The sequence below is a fragment of the Glycine soja genome, chromosome 13 (assembly GCF_004193775.1).
Source record: "Glycine soja cultivar W05 chromosome 13, ASM419377v2, whole genome shotgun sequence".
Lineage (NCBI taxonomy): Eukaryota > Viridiplantae > Streptophyta > Magnoliopsida > Fabales > Fabaceae > Glycine > Glycine soja.
This window is the reverse complement of record NC_041014.1, coordinates 4,616,437-4,642,341: the sequence shown is the minus strand read 5'-3', so window position 1 is coordinate 4,642,341 and position 25,905 is coordinate 4,616,437. Positions and strand designations below refer to the sequence as shown.

Here is a 25,905-nt window from a genome sequence, read left to right as displayed (position 1 = left end):
GGCTCGCTTGGCCTTATTCAAACCACATTGAATAGCACTTAGCCTGAAAGGGCTACGCTTAGCATGAGCAAAATTTCAAAATTTTAACCAAGTTATGTGGGCTTAGCAAATCAATTGCGCTTAGCCCAATAACTGCCGCAACAAATTGCGCTTAGCTCAGATAAGCTGGGCTTAGCACGAGGCAGTCAACAAAAATTTGTCTAAGGTACCTTGGCTTAGCGAAATAGCACTCGCTTAGCCACAAGTTTATCATCAATGAAGTTTTCAGTGGCTTAGCTCACACAGATGTCGCTTAGCCACGATGTTCATATAGAAGATGAACATTCAACAAAAAGATGAACTCATTTAGCACAACCATGTTGGCTTAGCGAGTTCGTCTAGAAATGCATATATTCAAGCCAATTTGATGAACTCGCTTAGTGCATCAGACAGGCTAAGTGAGATCATTGCATTTTCCAGAAAAAATGCAGAAGAAGAAGTTGAACAACTTCTTCTTTTAGACCTCTAATAGGCCCCTATCAGACATGCAATATTATCTAAACTACCTATAAAGTAAAACTCCTAACAAAGTCCTGATTTTTATCTATTCTACTTACAATCTAACCCTAAAAATCAAATTTTTAATCTAAGGTTTTCTACCCTAAAGTATCAACAATAGAAAGAGCATAAGTAAAGTCAGGAACTTACTTGAATCGAAGATGTTCAATGTACATTTGAAGAAGGATGCAAGATGGAAGCTAGAATATGCAATGCGAAATTTTTTCAGAGGAGAGAGGTTGCAGGAATTTTTTTCAAATTTGGATAAGTGTAAGTGTAACTACTGTTACACTTAACTTAAGCAGTTTTCGACTAACTCGCTTAGCGAGTCAGCGTGCTAAGCAAGTGAGAGAGATGTTTGGGTTTCTCAAAATTCTCGCTTAGCGGGTCGACGCGCTGAGCCTAGTTTTGAAATTCAAATTTTTATTTATCTTTTTTTATACTGGGCTTAGCGCAAACCATTGCGCTTAGCAAGTTATGCAGATGTTAATTCCTACAACTCTCGCTAAGCCGGGCTCAAGGCTGGCTTAGAGAATTTAATGCATCCTATATATAGAGGGGTGCATGCGCTTAATGAGTGGTTGCTCGCTTAGCGCTATTCAGGCCGCAAAGAATTGGGCTCAACGCAAATGGGCCGCGCTTAGCTCAATTAAACCAATGAATTGGCCGAATCGAATAGGGCTTAGTGCAGGTATACTGTGCTTAGCGAGCAAGCATGATACGCATAGCGAGTTAGACACTCGCTTAGCCTAATTCAGGCCAAACTAAATTGGGCTTTGCTCACTCATGGCCCGCTTTGCGTGCCCATTCAGCTTGAGAAACAGGGGTTTGAGCACTCGGTGCAAGCAATACTCGCTTAGCACACTGAAGTGATGCACTCAACGCAAGTTATGCGCTTAGCGAGTGGATTGTTCTCAAAAAAATTTATGATTTATTTTCAGTCCACTTCCTCATTAAGTTTAAAACAAACCCCAATATCTATAATTCAGTACAAGCTGATATTCCCCTTTTCAATCATCATTAAGCAAGTTCCAACTTATGCAATGCAAGAAAAACAAAGTGAAAGAAATCAGAACTGGGTTGCCTCCCAGAAAGCGCTCTTTTAACGTCATTAGCTTGACACATATACCTCAACGGGTGATATCATATTTGGCCCTCACCTTCAGGACCTCTTTTTCAACCTCCTTCACCTGCAAGCAAACATTTTGATCTGGCACAGGCTTGTCTTCTTCAAATAAATCAAAATTGATCCTCTGATCTTCAAAGCCCATTTCCAGTTTCTTTCTTCCCATGTCAACTACATTGCTTGCAGTTAACATAAATGGGCTTCCCAAGATTAAGGGAATGTCATTATCTTCACAGATATCCATTACAACAAAGTCTGCTGGGAAGGTAAAATGTTTTACTCTAACCAAAACATCTTCAATGACTCCATAAGGTCTAGTGATGGAGCGGTCAGCCAATTGTAAAGTCATCCTAGTAGACATGATTTCCAACTCTCCCAATCTTCTGCACATGGAGAGTGGCATCAGATTGATATTGGCTCCCAAGTCAATGAGAGCTTTTACCACTGCGACTTCACCTATTGAGCAAGGAATGGTTACACTCCCAGGGTCTTTGAGCTTCAGTGGAAGGATTTTCTGGATCACAGCATTGCAATTACCCTCCACAACTATATTTTCCCGGTGAATGTACTTGTGCTTCCTTGTCAACATGTCTTTTAAAAACTTTGAGTAGAGTGGCATATGTTGTAGAGCTTCTCCAAAGGGCATTGTTATCTCCAGTTTCCTGAAAATGTCTAGGAATCTCGCCAGGTGGCGTTCCTTATCTTTCTTGGAAGGTACCAAAGGGTATGGCACTTCCTTTCCCTCATCTGAAGCTGTTTCTTTTCTCATTTCTCTTGCTTTTTTCACTCTTACTTTTTTTCTCTTCTTTATTTTTTTCAAATTCTTCTTTTTCTTCTTTTTCTTTTTGTTTATCTCCCTCTATTTCTTTTTCATTGTCTTTTATTTCTTTCTTTTCATCAATTATTTGTTTCTCTCCACTAACTCCTCTCATCTTTTACCTTATCATTCTCTTTATCAGTAGTGTCCTTCAAAATAACTTGTTCCTTCAAAGAAACAATATCCTCATCCTCAGCCACCACAAGCTTCCTACTTCTTGTCATAACAGCTTTGCACTCTTCTTTGGGATTCTTCTCAGTATTTTCTCCAAAGTTGTTGGATAACTTCTCATCTCACTGCTTAGCCAGTTGACCCACCTGGATCTTAAGATTTTTCAGGGCTGACTCAGTGCTCTTATGATTGGACATGGTCACTTGCATGAACTGAGCCAGGGTCTCCTCCAGTTTGGTAGTCCTCTGAAAAAGATTTGGCCCTTGTTGAGGTGGCCTATTGGAAGGTCAGCCCTGGTCCTTATTGAATTGATTGCCAGGGTGTGATCTCTATTGCCCTTGCTGATTGTAGGGACCTTGCTGGAAACCTGAAAATCCTCCTTGGTTGTATCCTTGCCTCTACTGATTTCCCATGTAATTAACTTCCTGAATATGCTCTTCAATGGAAATGAAATGGCCTGATTCATGAGCACAACCACAAACGGTACAACCTACAACCTGCAAAAAAGAAGAATGTGAAGGTTGACCAGTAGACAATTTAGTTGGCAACTTACTAAGTGTTTCTGTTAAGACTTCAAGTTGCTTAGAGAGCAACATATTTTGTGCCTACAAAGCTTATGGAAGCTTGCTTGTGGGGCTTCTATGGAGGCTGGATCTTTGAGCTTCAATGAGGTCCTTTAATGGTGATTTTCCACCATGGAGATGCAGTGTAAGACAAAGGAGAAGAAGTGAGAGGAGGCGCCATCCACTAGGGAATAAGCCATGGAAGAAGGAGTTTCACCACCAAGATGAGCCTTGGATAAGAAGCTTGGAGATGATGCTTCAATGGAGGAAAAGAAAGAGGGAGAGAAAGAGAGAGGGGGGGAGCACGAAATTGAAGGAAGAAAAAAGGGAGAGAAGTTGAACTTTGAGTTGTGTCTCACAAGACTCTCATTCATCAAAGTTACAATAAGTGTTACACATGCTTCTATTTATAGACTAGGTAGCTTCCTTGAGAAGCTTCTTTGAGAAAACTTCCTTGAGAAGCTAGAGCTTAGCTACACACACCCCTCTCATAACTAAGCTCACCTCCTTGAGAAGGTTCCTTAAGAAGATTCCTAAAGAAGCTAGAGCTTAACTACACACACCTCTCTAATAGCTAAGCTCACCTCCTTGAGATGAGAAGGTAGAGCTTAGCTACACACCCCCTATAATAGCTAAGCTCACCCCCATGACAAAATACATGAAAATACAAAAAATTCTCTACTACAAAGACTACTCAAAATGCCTCGAAATACAAGGCTAAAACCTTATACTACTAGAATGGCCAAAATACAAGGCCCAAACAAAGGAAAAACCTATCCTAATATTTACAAAGATAAGCGGGCTCATACTTAGCCCATGGGCTCGAAATCTACCCTAAGGCTCATGAGAACCCTAGGGCCTTCCCTTGGATCTCTGGCACAATCTACTTGGAGTCTTCTATCCAATGCCCTTGCGGGGTAGGATTGCATCAAAAGCATTCTGTGATGATAACTCCAATAAGCTTTTCTTGGAGGGTTGGTGCACTCTATCACACAAGATAGCATGATCATTAGCAGACATACTCTCAATCAATTTAGTTGCTTCTTCAGGGGTTTTCAGCTTTATCTTCCCTCCTGCTAAAGCATCTAACAACTGCTTGGATTGCGGTCTCAGCCCATCTATAAACATGTTCAACTGAATTGGCTCAGAGAACCCATGATTGGGAGTCTTTCATAACAAACCATGAAATCTCTCCAATGCTTCACTCAAGGACTCATCAGGGAATTGGTGGAATGATGAAATAGCAGCCTTCCCTTCTGCAGTCTTTGACTCGGGGAAGTATTTCTTTAGAAACTTTTCAACAACTTCCTCCCACGTCTTTAGACTGTTGCCTTTGAATGAATGGATCCACCTCTTGGCTTCTCTTGCCAAAGAAAATGAAAATAAGCTGAGTTTGATGGCACCGTCCAGTACTCCTGCAATCTTTACAGTGTTACAAATCTCTATGTATGTTGCTAAATGTGCATAGGGGTCCTCGTTTGGTAATCCATGAAATAGGTTCCCCTGTATCTGATGAATCAAAGAATGAGGATAGTTTATATTATGTGCTTGGACTTCTGGACGCGCAATACTTATAAAGAATTGCGGCACAGAACTACTGGAGTAATCTTCAAGGGTAACCCTGTGTTGATGTTCTTCAGCCATGACAGAGGCTTCTGGTAAATCTGTAGTGTATTCCCTAAATGACGGTGAATAAGATGATGGATAATCAGAGGATTAAGCTTCTTCTTCTAAAATGGAAGCTACTGTCCTGTCTGGCAACAATTTCCTTCTCCTTTCAGCTCTGTTCCTTTTTAAAGTGGTTTCAATTTCCAAATCCAGAGGATATTACCTGTAGAAGATCTATGCATACAAAACACTGATCGAAACAGCGGTTATCCAATTCAAAAATAAAACAAATATAAACAAGTAATAAAAGAGTAACAAATAGACACTTAAAAACTGAACTAAACTTTCCAAATAGAAAGAAGTTCCCTGGCAACGGTGCCAGAAACTTGCTCAACGGCCGGCAAGTGTACCGGATCGCTCAAGTAGTATAAAACGGTAAGTGAATACCGAGTATCGAACTCTCGGGGAACTTGTTTTGTGATTCAGCAAATAAGCATATTGTGATAAAAGTTTGGTGTGTGGTATGGACAAGTATGTAAACTAAACTATTCAAAAGCAAGTAAAGGTGAGTAGTGGTGTGTGAAGACAGATAGACAACTTGTTGGCCTTCCTTCTGGGTGGACTGATGTTACTAAGGATGTTCTCTACCTAACAATGTTCTTGTGTTCTATGTTGTCTCCTGGACTACTAAACCCCAATGTCTCGCGCATGTTTAGCCTAATCCTAATCAACCATCGTCCTCAGATGTCTCTTGTTGGACTAAACTTAACCAGAACCGCATTAAGACATAACATACCAAAAACTAAGTTATCATACCCCGATGTCTCGTGAAAATACGATAAGCTAGCCTTGTCCTATCAGGTTCTAAGGATCAAACCATTTCCCAATGTTGAGTGACCCTAACTAAGCATGCAATTGCGTGATCAAGGCAAAGGCACACTAGAATTAAGTACTGATAGCACAGTGAACACATAAAACATCATTAGATAAATATGAAAGTATTTACATCAAGTACCCCATAGGAAGAACCAACTGAGGATTTAGCTCTCCATAGCAGGGAAGCTTCTTTTACAACAATGAAATGAGAAAATGAAAGACTGAAGAAGTACAAGTAGTAGGGGTGTCTCATCCACCTCTAGAAACCTCACAATCACTCGAAATCTCATCCAAAGCTCCGCAAGACGACTTCCTTGTCAAGCTCCACTATCTCTCAGTCTCTCCACAGCCAAAACTAAAAACTAAAAAAAAATACTTCCAAATTCGAGATTTCAACTTAAATGGGCAATCCTGTCAGTGGTCGCACGCTTAGCGAGATCATCGCTCGCTTAACGCGCATAAGTGGCTTTTGGCTTAGCGCCAGTCTTCTCGCTCAGCCTGGAGGATGCAAGCAGTGCGCTTAGCGAGTTGACACTCGCTCAGTGCTTCTGTATAGCTCATCCTCCTTCCAGAGTCTTCTATGCGCTCAGCCAACGGATGTCGTGCTTAGGGGATTGCTCGCTCAGCGCGTGAAACGGCTTAGCGAATCAATAAATTCTGCACTTCACCCATCTTTCCCATTTTACCTAAAATTGAAATGGAATGATCATTAAATACACAAAATTGGGATACTGAGTACTGATTACCTATATTAACAAAAAGTAATTACAATACTACAAAAAGAACTATAAATGAGAGGAGTTGTATACAATTTACAACATTTTCTTACGCAAAAGTTAGTCGTATTAACCAACTAACACTCTCCCTTTTATTTTTCCAACTTCATCTTTAAAAAGGGCTTTCTGACCTCGAAGGCTCGCTTAGCGCGAGTTAGTGAATATCCGCTAAGCGAGCTGGGTGCGCTTAGCGCATGAAGAGACAAACGTCTCGTTGAGCAAGCTGATGATGCGCTGAGCACGCAGATGCTTCTCAGATTCTCCTCCAGATTCTCCCAACTCGCTAAGCGAGCTGAGTGCCTCGCTTAGCGCATGACTCTTGCTAAGCGCACAGGCCTCGCTTAGCGAGACAGCAGCTGCTAGCCTTCACAAATTTCATCCTTTTTGCCTAAAATTGAAGTTGAAACACATTAAATTCACAATGTTGGGCATTTCTACTGATCAAAATTAAACTAAACCTAAAAATATGTACAAACCTACAAAAAGAACCATAAATTGGGGAAAAGACATTTTATAAAACTTTTCTATACAAAAGTTAGTCGTAAATGATGACTAACACGCATTCTCTTTTTTGGTGATATTGCTCTATTCTCGTTTCTTCTTCATTCATCATATAGACCCCATTATTGAAGAAGTTGACTCGAACACTAACATTGCGTCTGAGTCCATGGCTACTCAAGTGCATGATCCTCCACCTTCTCGTGCCCTTGAGAAGGAGCTTATCAAAACCTGAAAGACACTTGCACTAGCTCTGACGAATCGTGCCTTTGCTGAAAAGGAAGCTCGCAAATGGTCTCTAATTGGCGATATCTTCTAGAAGAAAGCCTCTGGATGGAAACCTTGTCACTTTCCTATGCCTTCTAGTAGCCCCCTTACCATTTCCTTGGATTCTGAAGACTCTAGTGATGAGCTCCTGCAAAAGCTTAATGAAGAAACTATCAAACAAAGGGGGAGAAAAATGTAAAAGCCAAACATGTCAAAGTCTAAAGTGTCAAAGTCATCATAATCTGAAGAAAGTTGAATTTGAGGAGGAGTTGAGCTATTATGTCTAAAGGAAGCATAGTCCAAGGGGGAGCTCCTATGGTGAATTGTGTCTTTTCTATCTTTTATGCACTCCAAAACACATCTCTTTGATGTGAAAATTTCTTACAAGAATAAACGAAACATGTTTCCTATTAATTGTTTAGACTTTGTCTTAGAGTCTTATGATGCTCTATATTTCTTTTTTATCTTATATTCTCTTACATCTGATAAGACTGCTAATTTTTTCTTCGCAATGAAATACTTTAAACTAGTTTTCATCTTCTACATTTGTAATTGCAATTGAAAGACTCATCAAGATCCTTAATTATTTTCATTAGATGCAAACAAATGCAAAAGAGATATGTTGCATGATCTATGTCTAATATCTGCGTCTGATGTTTTCAAACAACGGGCAAATAAGATTATAATTTGATATTGTATATGATATTTAATACTTCATATATTACTACGTGTCTGAAATTCTTTCTGCATAAACATTCTCCTAGGATCTGCCAAATTCTATGAAGAATAAATGAAGTCAAGATCTGATATGCCATCAAAAGACACGCTCTGTTATGTAGGACTTGCTCTGACCCAAAGATGTGACGACCTTCCGCAAACTCTCATACACGCAAGCCTTAAAGGAAAAGTCCTCTTCATGAGGAAAGGACGTGCATTAAATGCACCCAACAACCTTTTTTTATCAAACGAAGATCAAAGCAATAACTACCCGTTATGAGACAACGAACATCTGAAGTCGAAGGCCTATACAAACCAAAAGTTTTTTAAGACTGACATAGTTTATCTTCTGTGCATATTTCTCTTACTCTTCTTCAACAAGACTTTTTGAATATATTCTTTTAAGAATAGAAAAGCTCTCAAAACACCTTGAACATTTTGAGAGAAAAGGGCTAAGTGCTTAGATAGTTCATGCGTCTGTAAGGAAATTCTACATTAGTCTCTGAGCAGTCATTCATCACAAATCTTGTTCATTTTGTTTAAGAGCCAACAATAACTTGGTAGAAGAAAGAATACTGGGTATTGATAAAACTTGGATAGAGTTTGATTTGTAAGTGCCAAAAGTGGTTGTGATATAATATTGTAACTCTTGAAAAGTTAGTGAAACTTTGTGATATACCAAGAAATGGACGTGGTCTCAGTGATAGAGACAAACTAGTATAAATCTTTGTGTTTGTTTATTCTTGTTTCTCGTTAACTGATGTTGGGACTGAATTGTGTTTTTATCAATTATAAGAAAAACTATGTCTTTGAAAATTCATTTTTCTCATCGTCTAAAATGTTCTTGTGATAAAGGACAACTTGCTTTCTTACAAAGTTATCTATACATATGAAAAACCTTATTGTTTTGAAAAGATTTCAATAATTACATTAAATCACAATTCAACTTTTCTTCTTGTGATATTTACCTTTACAATTTTGTAGCCTACAAAATATATAACAAAATTTTGTTGATTCATGTCCATATAATAATGTTAAATTCACACACACATTATATATATTTTTATTGTTAAAAATATTTTAAATTATTTCATCAATAACATCATAAATTAGATAATTTTTATTTTTTATGATAGAATCCATATCTATCATTCACGAGAAACAATTCTACTTGAATACTTTAACTCTTTTTGTATTTTTGAATAACTTAAACAACTAATTATATTCGTCTAAATATAAAAGTTAAATTTTATAAATAGATGTATTTCAAAAATGCATGAAAACGAGTGACCCAAATAAATGCACAAATATCATGTGTATTTTTATTATTGTAAGGCTTTCTTAAAAAAACAAATAAGACTATTTTTTTAATATAAAACAAGTTACTATTTTAACATAGTTTACATAACATTAACCGCTCTATCATTTTATTGACTATTCATGTTTTGATTTTTTTTTATTGTCACTAAGTAGGTATATCTAATTTTTACTTTTAAAAATATGTAGAAATGAAAGCAACCCATGTTTTGACTTTTTTTATTGTGACTGAGCAATATAGGCATATCTAACTTTTATCTTTAAAAATATGTAGAAATGAAAGCAACCCGTGTGAACGCACGCTTAACTGACTAATTTAACATTGAAATTGAACATGAGATTCATAAACCAATTAAAAAATCAATATTTTAACGACTGTTTTTGACTCGCATTTAAATATTGTTTAGCAGTTTCATGGCTTCAAGTAGATGAATGCGTCAAAGAAAGAATAGACAATAATAGAGCCACCAAATTTTCCTACAAGGCAAGGAAAAACATGTAACATAAGAAATGAGCATTAAGAAACTCAAGTACCTATACAAAAGGGTGATAAAAACAAATAGATAAAAACATGTATCAGTCGAACAATTAAACATGGTGGGCTACATACAAGCCAATTTCCCAATAACCCTTAAACATCTTCAGCTGCCTCAAGAAGGGAATCAATCGGTTTTAAAATTTTGAGATTCGAGAACACTCCTCTCAGCAACTTGGCTGTTCAGGTAGTGCAGGCGACAAACCGGCATATACAAATCAGCCCCACCAATTAGTTCAGTCTCTCTCTGCTCTGTCTTCCTCAAGGTGAAAAAAGCACGTTTGCCACACAGTTCACAACGTGCTGTTAGTTTGGTCACAGAATCAGCAAGTGGAATTATGTGAAGCACAGAGCCAAAGCTTCTCCTGAACAAAAGGGTAAGATGAAAAAATAAGCATTTTGAGGAAAAATCAAATACTAAAACCTAAACCTACAATAATACAATATAGCTGTACCTTAAGTAATCACCATCCAGGCCTGCAACAATTACGGTTTTGCCATCTTCATCAGCAGCCTTGCAGCAAAACTCGTATAGGTCCTCAAAAAATTGAGCCTCGTCTATGCCAATCACATCCAACTGCACCCAAAGCAGTAAAACACATTCACCAAACAGACATAAACTACCAAGCCAAAGTACTAAATATTTTGAAAAGTGAACCGTAACCACAATTGCAGCCCTAATATCAAGACTTCTGGAATCACTAACACAACAATTTAGGAGTTATAAGATTGATTAGAATGTAGTAGAAAGAGAAAGAGAGAAAGAGAAAGAAGAGAAAAAATGATTGTGGATTCGATTCCACCACTAAAAAATATTAACAATTAACATTTATCAATAAAAAAAAAAACTATTACAACAACTTGCAACCACTTCAACTGTATTTATCTGAAAGTTTGCACCATACTATGAATTGCAACAAAATTACATTTACAACCACAATCGAAACTTAAAACCTTAACTACAACTACCGAATTTTGATCCTTTCTTACCATCAAATAGAGTGTTGTGTTAACAAAGACACAAAGGAATGATGGGTTTGCAACCAATTATGAGAGTGAGGGTTTTTTATTGCCTTCTCAATTTTTTTGTTATAAAAATGTTTTTTAAAAACCATTACACAGTACTCAACAATCAATTTCTCATCTAAAATCCATTACAAAGTACTCAACTTCACATTTCTAAAATTCATTTAAAAAATGTCCTCGTCCTCTTTCTCTGCCTTTTTCAAGTCCTCTATCAAGTGTTCAAAGAACAAACTTATAAAAGTAAAAATATATTCAAGTGACAAATAAATTTTAAAAAACAAAAATTCACTTTCAAAAACTACACAATCAATGGTCAGTTTTTGTCTCTTTCCAACTTATTGTTTTAAAAACTATTTTCTAAAATAATTCTATACTAATCAACATCAATATATTAAATTTCGAAATTATTTCCAAAACACATTTAAAAAAAAAAAAAAAACAATAACCAGATCTGATCAAGGGCCAAGCACAATTTGCTGAAAGACAAAAACAACTTTTGGTAAACCAAAAACTGTTTTAAAACCAGTAAACAAAACAATGCTACTTTCGGTCCTTTCCTCTTCAAAATGTCAAATAACCAAAACAAAAGAACATCGAAAGTACCTTCTGATAAGCATCATCGCCGTGTTTTTCCCTGAACGACAACAGATCCGGTAACGCCCTGCAAGGAAATTTAATCCCATCGTGCGTCACAACCGAGTCAATTGCATATCTTGTATCCTTGCTCGATTTTAACAACACCACATTCCTTCGCAACAAAAACACAACTATTAACAATAATTACTAAAAAAATGGCAAAAACAAAACAAAAAACTTAGATTCAAACTTGAAAAAAAATACTTGGCAGCGTTGAGTTCGGATTCGATGCGACAAAGAAGGGCAGTGGTCTTGCCAGCGAACATGGGACCGACGATGACATGAACCTCACCAGATGAGTTCGAAAGGTCTTTGGCTGTGTCCAATGAGAGGGACGAAGAAGAGGCCATAGTTTGAATGCGGAAAGGCGTGTTTGGTATGAGAAAAGGGAAGACAATATTCAATATTTATGGAGGGATTTTGAGATTAGGAGCGTGGCTTTGATTTGATTTGGTTTAGAGGGAGATTTAAATTGTGGAGGGAAAATTGGGACTTTCAGTTTAGACACATGCGATCTGAATTCTGAATTGGTGGGAAACAGATATATTTGTGCGCTTAAAAGTTTTGTTATTGTTAGCTCAACATTTTTTATGTAAATTATTTAAAAGAAAGAAATAAAATAATTAATATTAATATTTAATGTATATGATACTAAAAAGTTAAGTAAATATAATATTATTTTAGTGTTCTAAAAGTAATATTTAATATTTAACACATTAACTAAAAAAATACTAAGTGGGGGATACATTCTAAAAGAGTACTACTACTAGTAAACCCTACCTCTCCTTCAACAATTAATATTTAATATTTAAGGTAAAACTAAACTGTTCAAGACAAGTCGGTTAGCTTACAGGTCAAACCTATTTAACTGGTGTGTTATTGGGACCAAGTTAAAAGGTCCATATTTAAAGATTCAAAGTTTGCATGAACACGTCGTCGTTTGTATGCCTTAAATTCATATATCTAGCTCTAAGTGAACCTATAACAATTTAATATAATTAGTTATTAGTTTTAATATAAAAATTATTAGTATAAGAATTTATGTAAATTAAAATGATTGTGATGATATATCCAGCTCTAGGTGAACCTATAACATCCTAAAATTTTAATATGATTATTGTTATTAGTTTTAGTATAAAAATTATTAGTATAAGAATTTATTTGAGTTAAAATGATTGTGATTATGATGATATATATATCCAACTCTAGGGGAATCTATAACTTCCTAAAATTATAATATAATTATTGTTAATAGTTTTAGTATAAAAATATTATTATAAGAATTTATTTGAATTAAAATGATTATAATGATTTATCCGGCTCTAGGTGAAATTGTAACATCCTAAAATTTTAATATAATTTTGTGCAATAAAAACAAACAAGAGACTAAAAATGGGGGAAAATTAGAGGAACTAAAACCGCTTACAAAAAAAATAATGGGGGACTAAAAGTTGTCGAAAAAATTGAGAGACTAAAACTTGGAATCTAAAAAAGATGAGGGACTAAATTTAATCCTTCAATAATTGAATGCGGTGAAGTGTTGGTGTTTATTCACTAGAGTGTTATTTCGTTGTATGAATAATTTGTGATTGTTTTATAAGCACGTATATATTATTTTTAATTTAATTTTATGGATACCATGGTTGGATTTTTCCAATTATCGCATCGACTTTGAACAATATTTTTTGCAAACTCTTTTAAAACTTGTTTTATTCAGTGGATTATTATCTCATTAAAAGTGTTGTTTTCAAAGTTGGAGGAAGAAGCTTTTGAAACCAAGGAAAATTGAAGACTTAGCTCACTATTAGTTAAACTTGTTTTAGTTTGGTTAGTAATTCTAGATGCTCATATTTGGGAATGAAGTTGTTTACTTATGTAAGAACTCATTATTTATTATATTTGAAGTATTTAAAATCATTGAAAATTTTTAAATTCTTATTTTGTGGATGTTTTAAAATATTTTTTATTATGAGTTTTTATTGTAATAAAAGGTGTGACATGAAGTACCTGAAACACACTAGAAGGCAGATAGGGTTAAATAGTATGAAGGATAAAAACTTAGTCTTTCAGAAATTATTAAAAACTTTTCTCAAACAAATATCAATGGACGAAGGGTTTCGCCCAAAGTGTCTAACCTAACTTTGTACTTAGAAAATTAGTCCACAAAACTTGGAAATGATAATGTAGAAGTGACTTAAAGAGAAGAACAAGTTATATAGAAACAGTAATGAAAACACAATGGTTTTATATTGGTTTATCCCAATTCTTAGGCTACATCCACTTCTCCTTCAAAACGTGAAGGATCCCACTGATCAAATCTTTGATTACAATCAAGTATTTTCTATGTCACTTCTGACTAAACGAGTACTTTCTAGGCCACTCCTGGCACTTCATTTAATCTCCCCCTGAGATTAATACTCGAGTATTCTTTGTCACTAAGTCACTCCTAGCTTTCACAGACAATATGTGTTTGATAGAAAAAGCATTCTAATCACTCAAGGAGTGTTTACACAATAAGCTCAAATACAATGAAACTCGCTAACTTAGCAAACCTAAGATTCACTCAATTCGATCAAGTTTCTTTCGTCCAATGGACTAACAGCTTTACAGGACTTGTTTGTTTTGTCTCAGAATATTCTCTTGTGATTCAACTTTTTTAACACGAACACCTTCAAGCTTTATATAGACTTCAGAGTTTTGACCCGTTGAGAGATCCCAATTAGTTGTTGTCTAATAGCTTTGGCACTTGACACGAGGTTGCTATTGTACGAAGAGAGAGTGGGGGCCACAAACACTTTAGTTAGTAGTGTTTATGGTAGGGTCGATGGTCTAGGGTCTAAGGTTTAAGGTGTATGTTTTACTTATTTTAAGGTTTAGGGGTTAGTTAGTTTATGGTTTAGATTTTAGGTGATTAGGGTTTATGCATGCTATTTAACTGAGGATTGAGTGTTATAGGTTTTCCCATTATAGGAATTAGGGTTTTGTTAGCATTGGGTTTAAGGCTTACTTATTTTTGGGGTTAGGGTTTATGGATTTATGGTTTAGTGTTTACTTATTTTATGAATTAAGGTTTAGCATATTCTAGTTAGGTCAAGAACTTAATATTCACATACTACATAAACACAAATTAAAACCTTAGTCATAACATACTTGTTTGTCAAGTAATAGCAAATATTAAAACATTGTTCAGTCATATTGCGTACATATTTCCTATACAACTTAATCAATCCCAAGAATCTTCATGTGTTCGATATATGCCACCTTCGTCTCGGTCGAACATAAACATTTTGTTACTCAGTGACATCCCTGGCGATTCTTAGGCACTCCTCAATCAGAGTGTATGCTTTAGTTCCGGAAGTAACCATCCTCATGTTGATTAAGTGTTCCAACCTTTTTGCTATCCGTTGGCAAGCGTCCTACCACATTGACAACAAGGTAAAAAGTAATTATTGAATGCAAGACTCATAAAATAAGTAACAATAAATTCAAATTATATTATACCACTGCATGTCGAGGCATGTCTACATCGGCAAGTGCAAGTATAGGTTTAGGTGGTTTTGGCATAACTGCTGCGTTGACGGGTTGCTGAGGAGGATCTACTACAATAAATGTGTCATCGAGCACCACGAGGGGATGTCTAGAAGGATCCCCAGGCTGTGTCGGACTCATGAAGGGGTGAGATATCATATAGAACCACGCTATGTAGTCTACTGCACACTGTTAATGAGGGCAATTTTCCCTGTTTAGGGTCTTTTTAGAAACAAATTCTCAAAATAGGGCTGTTCTGGAGATATTTCCCAGGGGGTGCTTTTTTTGCACGTACCCTACATGGGAAGCGCCAGTTGAACTGGCGACTTCATGCATGTGCGACAAGTGGCAAGCTGTGGACGAAAGCGCAAACATGGTCGGCGATTTCATGTTTGAATTGCAAGTCGCAATTCCCGTTAGCGCGTTGACTGCAGCAGGGTCAGGCAACAGCAGCACCGTCAGGCAGCAGCAGCAGCAGCAGTGCAGGGCCTAGCCATAGGTGCAGGAAAACGCCATTGCCATTGGCGTTTCCTGCCTCCTGAAGGCGCTGCTTCCATTGGCGCGTCGCACTTCTTCTATAAAATTCGTTTGGCCTTCAAATTGTAGCTGCGTTTTTGTTGAGTTTGCAGAGTGATATTGTGTGAAGAGAGAGTCCTTGGTTGGTGTTTTTCTTGCTTGGTTGGTGCTATTTGCTTGTGTTCTTCCATTTTTCTAAAAAAATTGTAAGTTATATATGGAATCTTTTGTATATTTTTATTTATATTGATGTTTATATTCTGATAATATAATGGTTGTATAATTTAGGTAGTGTAAGATAATAATTTTGTATAATTTAGGTAGATAGTGTAAGATGATAATAATTTTATATAATTTAGGTAGGTAGTGTAAGATAATAATAATAATTTTGTATAGTTTAGGTAGTATAAGATAATAATTTTCTATAATTTAGGTAGGTTGTGTAAGATAATAATAATAATTTTGTATAATTTAGGTAGGTAGTGTAAGATAATAATAATAATTTTGTATAATTTAGTTTGAATTCTTAATGTTATAGGATATAATAGATTTAGTTTAAATTTTTTATATGATAAATTAGGAATAATTTTTTATATGATAAATTAGGAATAATTTTTTATGCTAGATTAAGTTTAGTTGAAATTTTTTATATAGGTTTAGGTATCATAATTTAATAATTTTAGATTAGGAATAATTTTAGGTACCATAACGTATTAAGTTTAGATTAGCTTTAGTTTAAATTTTTTATATGGTAGATTACATTTAGTTTAAATATTTAATGATAGATTAGAAATAATTTTATGTATTCTAAATTATTAATTAAAAAATAGGTTTGAATTAAATTTTTTATATTATGTTAATTTTAATTTTAATTATTATTAGTTTCATTTGTTATGTTTAAATTAGAATAATTTTAGGTATTTTAAATTAGTGATGTTGTATGTTAAATTATTTTTCTCATAATTATTTGAAGTCATTAATTTTGTATATATTTGTTATGATAGATTAAGAATAATTTTATGTAGTGTAAATTAGTAATTTTAAATTAGGTTAGAATTAAATTTTTTATATTACGTTACTTTTAGTTATTATTATCAGTTTCATATGTTATGTTTAAATTAAAATAGTTTTACGTATTTTAAATTATTGATTTTGTATGTTAAATTATTTAACGCGTAATTATTTGTAGTCATTAATTTATATATTTAAATTTATATTTGTTTGTAATTTAATTTATTTATAGAATATATATGAATTAGGTTATTTGTATAATATATTTTGTTATTGAAATTTAAAACATATAATTTCTTATTTATTTTAATTAATTTTGTGTAAATATACTTAATTTGTGTATGTATAATTAATGTATAAATTTTATTGTCAATTAATTGTATTATATTTTATTTTGTAGGCTCAATGGCTTCTTCGTCGTCATGCTCATCAAGTATACAAACTAGGTCTGGTCCAATTGATAGTGACGTGTTGTGGATGCAACCCAAGCATGTTTCAGAACATGTTTGGAATGGGGAACCAGACAGAAAACTACACATCAGGCGAGCAGTCCCGACGTATCAAGGTGAAGAACAAATACCGGAGGAAATTGTTCCTTTGCTTCGGCAATGTGGGTTTTATTGGATCATGAGGATGGGATACCTAAAGATAAATGCGGCCTTAATTAGTGCGTTCATTGAAAGATGGAGGCCCGAAACCCACACGTTTCACCTGAGATGCGGAGAGGCTACCATTACTCTCCAAGATGTGTCAGTTTTACTAGGTCTGCGTAGTGACGGAGCACCATTAATTGGTTCAACTAATCTTGTTTGGGCCGACTTGTGTGAAGAATTATTAGGAGTCAGACCACAGGAAGGGGAAATTGAAGGCAGTGTCGTCAAATTAAGTTGGTTGGCTCACCATTTTTCTCACATAAATATTGATGAGGGTAACGTTGAGCAATTACAAAGGTTTACCCGTGCGTGGATCCTTCGATTCATAGGAGGTGTCCTCTTTGTTAACAAAAGTAGTAGCAGAGTTTCCTTAAGGTACCTACAATTTCTACGTGACTTTGAACAGTGCAGCACGTATGCGTGGGGACCTGCCGTGCTTGCGTATTTATATAGAGAGATGTGCAGCGCCACCGATTACAAAGTTAAATCAATCGGAGGTATGTGCATCTTAATCCAAATGTGGGCATGGGAACGATGCACGACCTTAGCTCCAAAGAGGACACCTCCCGTCATAGAAAATAAACCACTCGGACACAGGTTTGTTGTTTAAAAAATTAGGTTTGAATGATAAAATATTTAATGATGGAACGTGTTGACAATGATGATTTCATTTTTATTGTAGGTGGTTGCGACGTGGAAATCAGCATATTGGCAATGATGATCTTAGACTTTTCCGTCGCAAATTGGATTTGATGAAACGACATGAGGTAAGAACATCGTAATGTAATGCTTAAATGGAATTTTAATATGTTATGTTTGACTGAAAATTGACAAGTGTATTGTTATATGCAGTTTGTCTGGGAGCCATACACAGCAACTGTGATGGCAGCGTTGCCTCCAATTTGTGTGGTTGGAGGAGTAGCCTGGTTTGCGGTGGTGCCACTGATTTGTTTCCATGTTGTTGAGTGGCACCAACCCGATAGAGTTTTACGACAATTTGGATTGCAACAACCCATTCCCGGGTGTCCTTCGCAACCGCAAAATCTCCATGGCATAACGCTCAAAGGCAAACAAGATGAGAATTGGTTCCACCTGTTGGCCCCAATCATTGGTCAGTGGAACAATCGAGCAGAGTTTAGGGTCGACGTTTATCCTCGACAGGAGGGCCTACTGGGTTATAACTCGGACTACATGGTGTGGTATAGGCGTAAAACAAAGATGTTTGTCGACCCAAACAATGCAAACACAGCTGCATTGGTATGTATCTGTTTTTCAATGTTTAACTTCTAATTAATTTCTTAAGCATGAGCATTAATTTGTTGACGCTACTAATTGCAGGGTGAAGTTGTGGAGACTTTACAATATATGGTGTCACCACAAGGGAGGAACATGTGGACGGTCGATGATCTTGTGCCTTACGTGGATAAGTTAGCAATTATATCTGAAGAGCAAGAGAGAATCACTGAACCAGTGTCACATGGTCCAGCATCAGAGCGTGAATTCCCAGCCCAAGAGTTTCCCATTCTTCAGTCAAGTGTTGAAACTCGGGGCATAGGCAGACGAAGGGAGCCTGTTCAAGCGGAACAATATTCCCAACAAATGATGGAGCGTCAACACGGAATGTATTACACGCCTGCAACATTTTCCGAATATCCTTCACAGATGTATCAGTATCCTTTTGCAGGTCATCATACTGATACTTCTGAGACCTCACATTCGTTCGGTGGTGTTGCGGAAACACAACCTCATTTTTCATGGCCCACTATGACTCCTTCACAGCAACACGATGCCCCCATTGCAACACCCAACGCCCCATTTGGTCCACAATGGAATGTACCCGGAGCAATACCTGATATGGGCGACTTATTAGGTGTTGATTTGCGTCAGGAGTTTTCTGCAGAGGCTGAGCAAGCAGAAGCGGGGAGACAACGCGGCGGCAGAAGAAATCCTGATCGTCAAGCGCGAAGATGGGATCGACCATGTGGCACATCTTCACGACATCACGGACACCATAATGACTGATTTTGATGTATCTGTGTAATTTTGTTGTTGTTTGTTACACATTTGATTTTGACAATTAATCTATCGCATCTCATTTATTATGCCTTACTAATGCCTTACTAATGTATAGAGTTTATGTGGCGCATCAAACTATAATAATTAGGGTTTGAGGATTAGGGTTTAGTGTTAGGGTGTATGGATGTGTTTTTAAGTAACGAATTCATTGAAACCCACAAATAGCTACTGCACACAAACCAAAATAAGTAATGTTTTTAACTAACAAATGTATTCAACTCCACAAATTCAATACATTGAAGAGAACTTAAACAAATACAAGTCACTCGGCTAACATACATAAATCAATGATTTGAACAACTCCCACGCTCAGATTGCATTGGACAGCGACGCCTGTTATGCCCTTCAGCTCCACATCTACTGCATTTTATTCGGTGCTCAGACGGTTCGACCCAATCCATCTCATTCCTTATCCTTGTTGATTTTGGCCGACCTTTCGCACGAATTGTGGTTGGGTCAGGGATAAGTGTCCATGCATCATTAGAAGGAGGAATAGCCGCTTCATTCCCAATAGGCCACCATTATGCGGAGTAAGCTTTTAAGATGTGCTCATTTGTATAAACAACATCTATATATTGGTAGTAGTTCAGGCTCACGTAACCACAAGCTGCAATAATATGTGAACATGGATAGTGAAGCGCAGAATACCTTCCGCATTGACAATAATGACCGTTCAAGTTAACTGCCCACTTTTGTCCGCCACGTTGCGTAATAGGATTGAAGGTCTCCTCTACTTCAAACCTTGTGGAGTGGATGTCATACACGCGAACGATGTGCGAACAAGCTTGTTCTTGATTTTTTCTAAGTTCTTTAACAAGCTTTGAACAATATACTTGGCCTTCATTTAACTGTCTCTGGGCTTGGCGGCCACGCTCAACAAAGTACTTTCGACACCTACTGTACGTTGATTTGACCAAGGCTGTTATGGGAATGTTGCGACAATCCTTCAAAACCTTATTGATACATTCTGAGAGGTTGGTTGTCATGTGGCCATATCGACGTCCTTCTCTATCATAAGCCATCGTCCATTTTTCCTTTGAAATGCGATCAATCCATGTTGCTATGGCTGGACTTAGTTCACGAAATTTTTCTAAATTTTGATCAAAAATGTGTTTGCAAGGAGTGTAGGCTGCATAAAATTTGTTATCAATAACAATTTTAAGTATATAGGGAAGTTAAATAAACGTGACCATCAAATATGAAATCTTACCCAACTTCTTCAACATTTCTTTTTGTTTGACGTTATTGAATTTTCGATTGAAGTTGCTTGCTATGTGTCGCACGCAATAGACATGATAACCGTGGGGAGGTTGCCAACCAAGTGCTTCGTTAGCGACAGCGGACTTGATACTCGCGTGTCGATCAGATATGAGACAAATATCATTCTTATCAGTGACGTGTTCACGCAAGTGTGCCAAAAACCATGACCACGCTGTCAACGTCTCACCTTCAACCACCGCGAATGCTAGAGGAAGGACGCCACCATTTCCATCTTGTGATGTGGCCATTAAGAGGGTCCCCCGGTATTTGCCGTACAAATGTGTGCCGTCAACTTGTATGATTGGCTTACAGTACTTGAAAGCTTCTTTACATTGCCCAAAAGTCCAAAAAACTCTATGAAACTGACGGTGTTCGCGACTAACCGTATTCCCAACGATAAAATCGTCATGTAGTACTTGAAAATATGATCCAGGAGAATGATTTTGCATGTGTGTTAGCCACGACGAAAGTTTCGCATATGACTCATCCCAATCGCCATATTCAATTGCAATGGCTTTCTGTTTCGCCAACCAAGCTTTTTTGTACGACACCTTGTACGCAAATTCACTGTTAATCCTCTCTTGAATCAAAGAAATTTTTATTGATGGATCTTCTCTGATCATGCCTGTCAATAACATAACAAAATTTAAATGATAATTTAAAAAATGAACATAATATGAACATAAAATACGTACCTACTACACAAGTGGCAATTAAATCTGAATCAAGTTTCTCGTGATCTTGTGTCATGGTCATATTCAGACATGTGTGTGGTCCACCCCATTGTGTGACTTTCCACGTATCTGTTTTTTTAGATATAATTGCCCTCATATAGAAAGGGCAAGGATACTCTGCATTTTTATTCACACAACAAACCACATACTTGTTCGTTTTGCTTTCAACAACTTTGAAGCTTTGATGCACCTTCATAACATATTGTTTGACTGCATTTTTTACCGCATCTTTACTATCAAATTCCATGCCAACATATAATTCTTGGCCAACATTAAAGGTTGACGGCATCTCCAAACCGCAAATGTCCTCCTCATCAGGATAAGTCCAGTTGATATTGTTATAATGTGAGGCATCATTCCAAAATGGATTTTCAATTCGTTGTGCACCTAACAGTTCAAAATAAAAAACCAAATAATACTTATTTAGCATTGAATACAATTGTCATCAAATAATAAATGTATTGTCTAATTTTTTTATACAACACATTATACCTTCTGCTGGGTGAACAATTCTTACTGGTTGAGGAATGTTGGTGACTTCATCGTCTGTGTCAGATATACCGTCAACACTGTCATCTTCGTCTAAAGACTCTTCAACGTATGAGTTAGACACAAGATAATCATCATCATCATCATCGTCTTCGTCAATATGTAAATTACTCATATTTGTTGCCGGTTGTGTCTCATCATTAGATAAGTAATTTCCACATGATGTAAGCGAATTGGCAGAATGAAACATTGAACCACCAGCCACATCCTTTTCTATGTACAATTCCAGAACTGACATTTGGTCTTGTTGTTTAAAACTTTCCAACATTGTTTCAATGTCTTCGTCGTCACAAATTTGCAAGGCAATATATTTTCCTGACACTAAAAATCTACAGCTAATAGCAGAAATAATTTCATTATTTTGTAACTTTACCTTATCTCCAATTTTTTTCTTCAAAACATTGAAACTAATTCCACGTTTAATCTGAATCGCTTTTTTACTGCCTTCAAATATTACACCATCATTGTCTTCATATACCCTTCCATTGAAATACAACACTGTTATAACCGAATTCATCGTGTACCTACAAAAATAATATTTGAACACATCAAATAAATTACAAAATGGGTATCACAAAAAATCATTACTGAAACTTAAAAAAAAACAATTTTAAAAATAAATTAACTTAAAATCAATTTCACATTAAGACACTTTAAAAAAATTAACAATTTCAATGTAGTAATTTTAAACTAATCAAGATGTAATTAAAATTATTAACTTTAAATAAATTTCACATCAACACACTTAAATAACACAAACGATTTTATAAAACTTAATTTTTTAACCAAAACTAAAAAAATTTAATCACAAAAGATCTCTTTATTGGAACTTCACATTCAATTTTTCTTTTAAAAATATTTAATTAACTTCAAATTAATTTTATGGGACAAACTTATAAAAAATGAACAATTTCAACATAGTCATTTTTAACAGAAAATTTAATAATTCATTAACAAAGTTAGTAGTATAAATAATTAATTTTAACCATTAATAACTTTAAAATGAAAAAAGGTAATTACAAAATTACTACAAATATAATAAAATACTTGTAGTACGAGGAAAAATAAAGCATCAAATAACACTTTCAAATTCAACGTTACCAACCTAATTTATTTAAAAATATACTACAAATACTTACTTCAAATAAATATCATCTATAATTTTTTTTTTATTCAAACTTCATACGTCCATCAACACCAACCTAATTTAATTAAAAAAATAATACAAATTTCATATTCCAAATATTTTCTTCAAATAAACATCGTTACACAATTTTTCTGTTTATTTTTGAAATTTAAACACACACTAACAAGCCTTTTAAACATAAAACCTAATATAATTTTTTAAAAATAAAATGCTTCATACAACATAAATTTCTAAAGTCACCAAAATACCAAAGCTACAAAAACGAAAACAAAATTCAAAGGGAAAGCGCTGAAGAAAAAATATAAAAGCTAATATGATTTTTTAAAAAAAAAAATTGCTTCATCCCATAGCAATTTTCAAACCAACTAAAATGCTACAGCTGCCGCAACGAAACCAAAATGTTTAAACGAAAGTGCTTCATACCACAAGATCTTCAAAATGCTTAAGCTACGAAAACGAAAGTAGGATATTAAAAAAGGAAAGCTCAGAACAAATGTAGAAGCCTCTGAGAAACGAAGGTATTTAAACACCTTCAAACGCCATCACCATTGGCGTTTCCATGCAAATCGCAGGTACCAATGGCGATTCCAAGCATCAAAAGTGAAAACGCAACAAGGACTGGCGCTTCCCTGCAAGCCTCTGCAACTGCAACTGCAACTGCAACAAGGACCTAGGGTTTGCACAGCAGTCGCCACTGCTGCTGGCGCTTCCAAAGGACCTAGGGCCTAGTCGCCACTGCTGCTGGCGCTTCCATAGACAGCTCAGCAAAAGCGAAAACGCTGCTGACAATGGCGTTTCCGTGGCCACGTGCCTCGTCCAGCTTGAAGGCGCCATCAGAATTGGCGCCATGCATGGCCAGTTACGTGAAAAAGGACACCCCCTGGGAAATACTTTCAGAAGAACCCTAGTTTGGGAAATTCTTTCTAAAAGAATCCCAAACAGGGAAATGTGCCGTTAATGAGCAATACAAACCTGTCCCACCAGTGCAAGGTATTAAAAAAATTGAATCTATTTATCGTCAATCTCCTCTATAGATAAAGATGGAGCAACAGGGTGTGGAGGAATGGTCTGCACATCACCAAACTATCGCATTACCCTCTCTGGTCGGTGTATCACAATACATGAACCCCATCTTATTTGTCTGAAAAATAACGAGATGAGCTCAAATTCTCTGAATGAATGGTGGTCACCATAAGGAATCTAGCAGACAACATCTGACGTCAATCTATCTAAGCGCTTACGATACGTCGACACCAGTAATGCCTTCCCAAACTTCCATCGACAAGCATGTGGTTTCCTCTCATCATAGTCTTCATCAGCAACACATGAAGCAATAGTAGGAAAATGCTCGTAGATCCAACACTGCATATATTTAAAAAAAAACAAAAAAAATCTAATCAATAGTAAATATAAACTATAAAATTAATAATTAAGTTAAACGAAATTATAATTATCTGTAACAGTATGATATATCCTGCAAGTTGCCTGGCGGAATTCTTTGATGCACCATTCAAATTGTCATACATATGGACTAGTGCAACTGTTCCCCATGAATACCTTCCAGATTAGCAGAGGTCACGAAATGCGTCTAAGAATACCACATGCATGTGTGTGACACTCTTGTTAGCAAATAGTGTGCAACCTACTGAATGCAACAAATATGCTCGAGCTGCTACGATCCACAGTCCTACGTCACATTTGCTACAATAAATATCTCGCAGTCAGGCTAACCGAACATATGCCCCTCTTGTTTGCAATGTCTCCTCTTTTGCTTCTTTTGTACTGACTTCAAGCAACTCAACTATCAAGTCCACGACTTGGTCTACATCAAGAGCATCAAATGTATGAAAGGCGCCTGTAATGGACAGATGTAACAATGATGCGACACCATCGAGGGTGATAGTGACATCTCCTACTGGAAGATGGAAACTACTAGTTTCCTTGTGTCACCTCTCCGCAAAAGCATATGTAAGTCCCTTGTCACTTGTGTCCAAGGAACATGCAATCAGAAGACTTAATCATGTGGCAGCCACTATGATTTCAATCTCTGGTGCAAGCCTTCCAAATTTTCATACCTTCCTCCCATGAGGCCAACTTCAACTCAGGACGTTTTTGAAAAAAATAAAATTAATTACTTCAAGTTAAATGAAAATAGTTATTCGAATATTATATAATTCAAGTAATAAGTACCTCTCCTACCCATATTGTGGATGTCACATGATAATCATAATTCGTCAAAACTAATGTATCGTGAAACCCGCCTGAAAAGCCCTGCGTATCAGCACATACATCATCAGTAACTAGCTCCCGAGGCAACTCATGAACCTTTGTCAGCTAGATGATCCACATGCACATCCTCAACAATAAAAGCAATTGCCCGTTGTCAATGTGCAGATGCTATCGGCCTTTGACGCTGAAGGACTTCTTCGGCATCGCCACTAACTTGATTCCCTAATGCTCTTCATATAACCTTGCCTAAAGTCCGACACAATCCTTTAATTCTAACCATAATTTATAAATTTAAACAATAATAACAATTGGTGTAATCATTCAAATAATAGTTGAGTTTCAAAAACTAACAAATTGACTAATAAATAAATTTTATTTAAAATATTTAATAAATTACTGTTTAATAATTCCTAAATAAATATTTTATTATTTTTCAAATAACTTTTTTAATACTTTTATATATTCAAAAATCAATATAGAAATTATTTTTTAAAATTTATAGATTTCACATTACTAATTCTAGTAAACTAAAATATATGATAAAAATCTAAATAGATTTTTGTTTTTTTATTTCTAATAAATGACTATTTCATTTTTTTTACAAAATAGTATTTTAATACTTTTAAATATTTATAAAAAAATGAAACAAAAACTTATTTTATACTTCCAAACACTATTTATATAAATATTTAATACTATTAGTGTAATAATATTTATACAACAATATCAATA

At 35.7% G+C, this 25,905-nt stretch overlaps 3 protein-coding genes across 3 annotated transcripts; 1 reads left to right on the top strand and 2 right to left on the bottom strand.

Annotated features, from left to right (window-relative positions):
- Window positions 1-1,667: 1,667 nt before the first annotated feature.
- Window positions 1,668-2,432, bottom strand: LOC114381535. Its single transcript, XM_028340809.1, has one exon. The coding sequence runs from the start codon at window positions 2,430-2,432 to the stop codon at window positions 1,668-1,670; it is 765 nt and encodes a 254-aa protein (XP_028196610.1).
- Window positions 2,433-9,710: 7,278 nt separating this feature from the next.
- Window positions 9,711-11,866, bottom strand: LOC114381415 (thymidine kinase a-like). Its single transcript, XM_028340665.1, has 4 exons — window positions 11,675-11,866; window positions 11,438-11,582; window positions 10,264-10,385; window positions 9,711-10,173 (listed from the first exon to the last, which is right to left on the bottom strand). The coding sequence occupies exons 1-4, from the start codon at window positions 11,818-11,820 to the stop codon at window positions 9,936-9,938; spliced, it is 651 nt and encodes a 216-aa protein (XP_028196466.1). The 5' UTR covers window positions 11,821-11,866; the 3' UTR covers window positions 9,711-9,935.
- Window positions 11,867-17,907: 6,041 nt separating this feature from the next.
- On the top strand, window positions 17,908-23,618 carry LOC114381534. The gene is made up of 5 exons (XM_028340808.1): window positions 17,908-17,945; window positions 18,031-18,435; window positions 18,517-18,588; window positions 18,841-19,137; window positions 23,517-23,618. The coding sequence occupies exons 1-5, from the start codon at window positions 17,931-17,933 to the stop codon at window positions 23,616-23,618; spliced, it is 891 nt and encodes a 296-aa protein (XP_028196609.1). The 5' UTR covers window positions 17,908-17,930.
- Window positions 23,619-25,905: the final 2,287 nt, after the last annotated feature.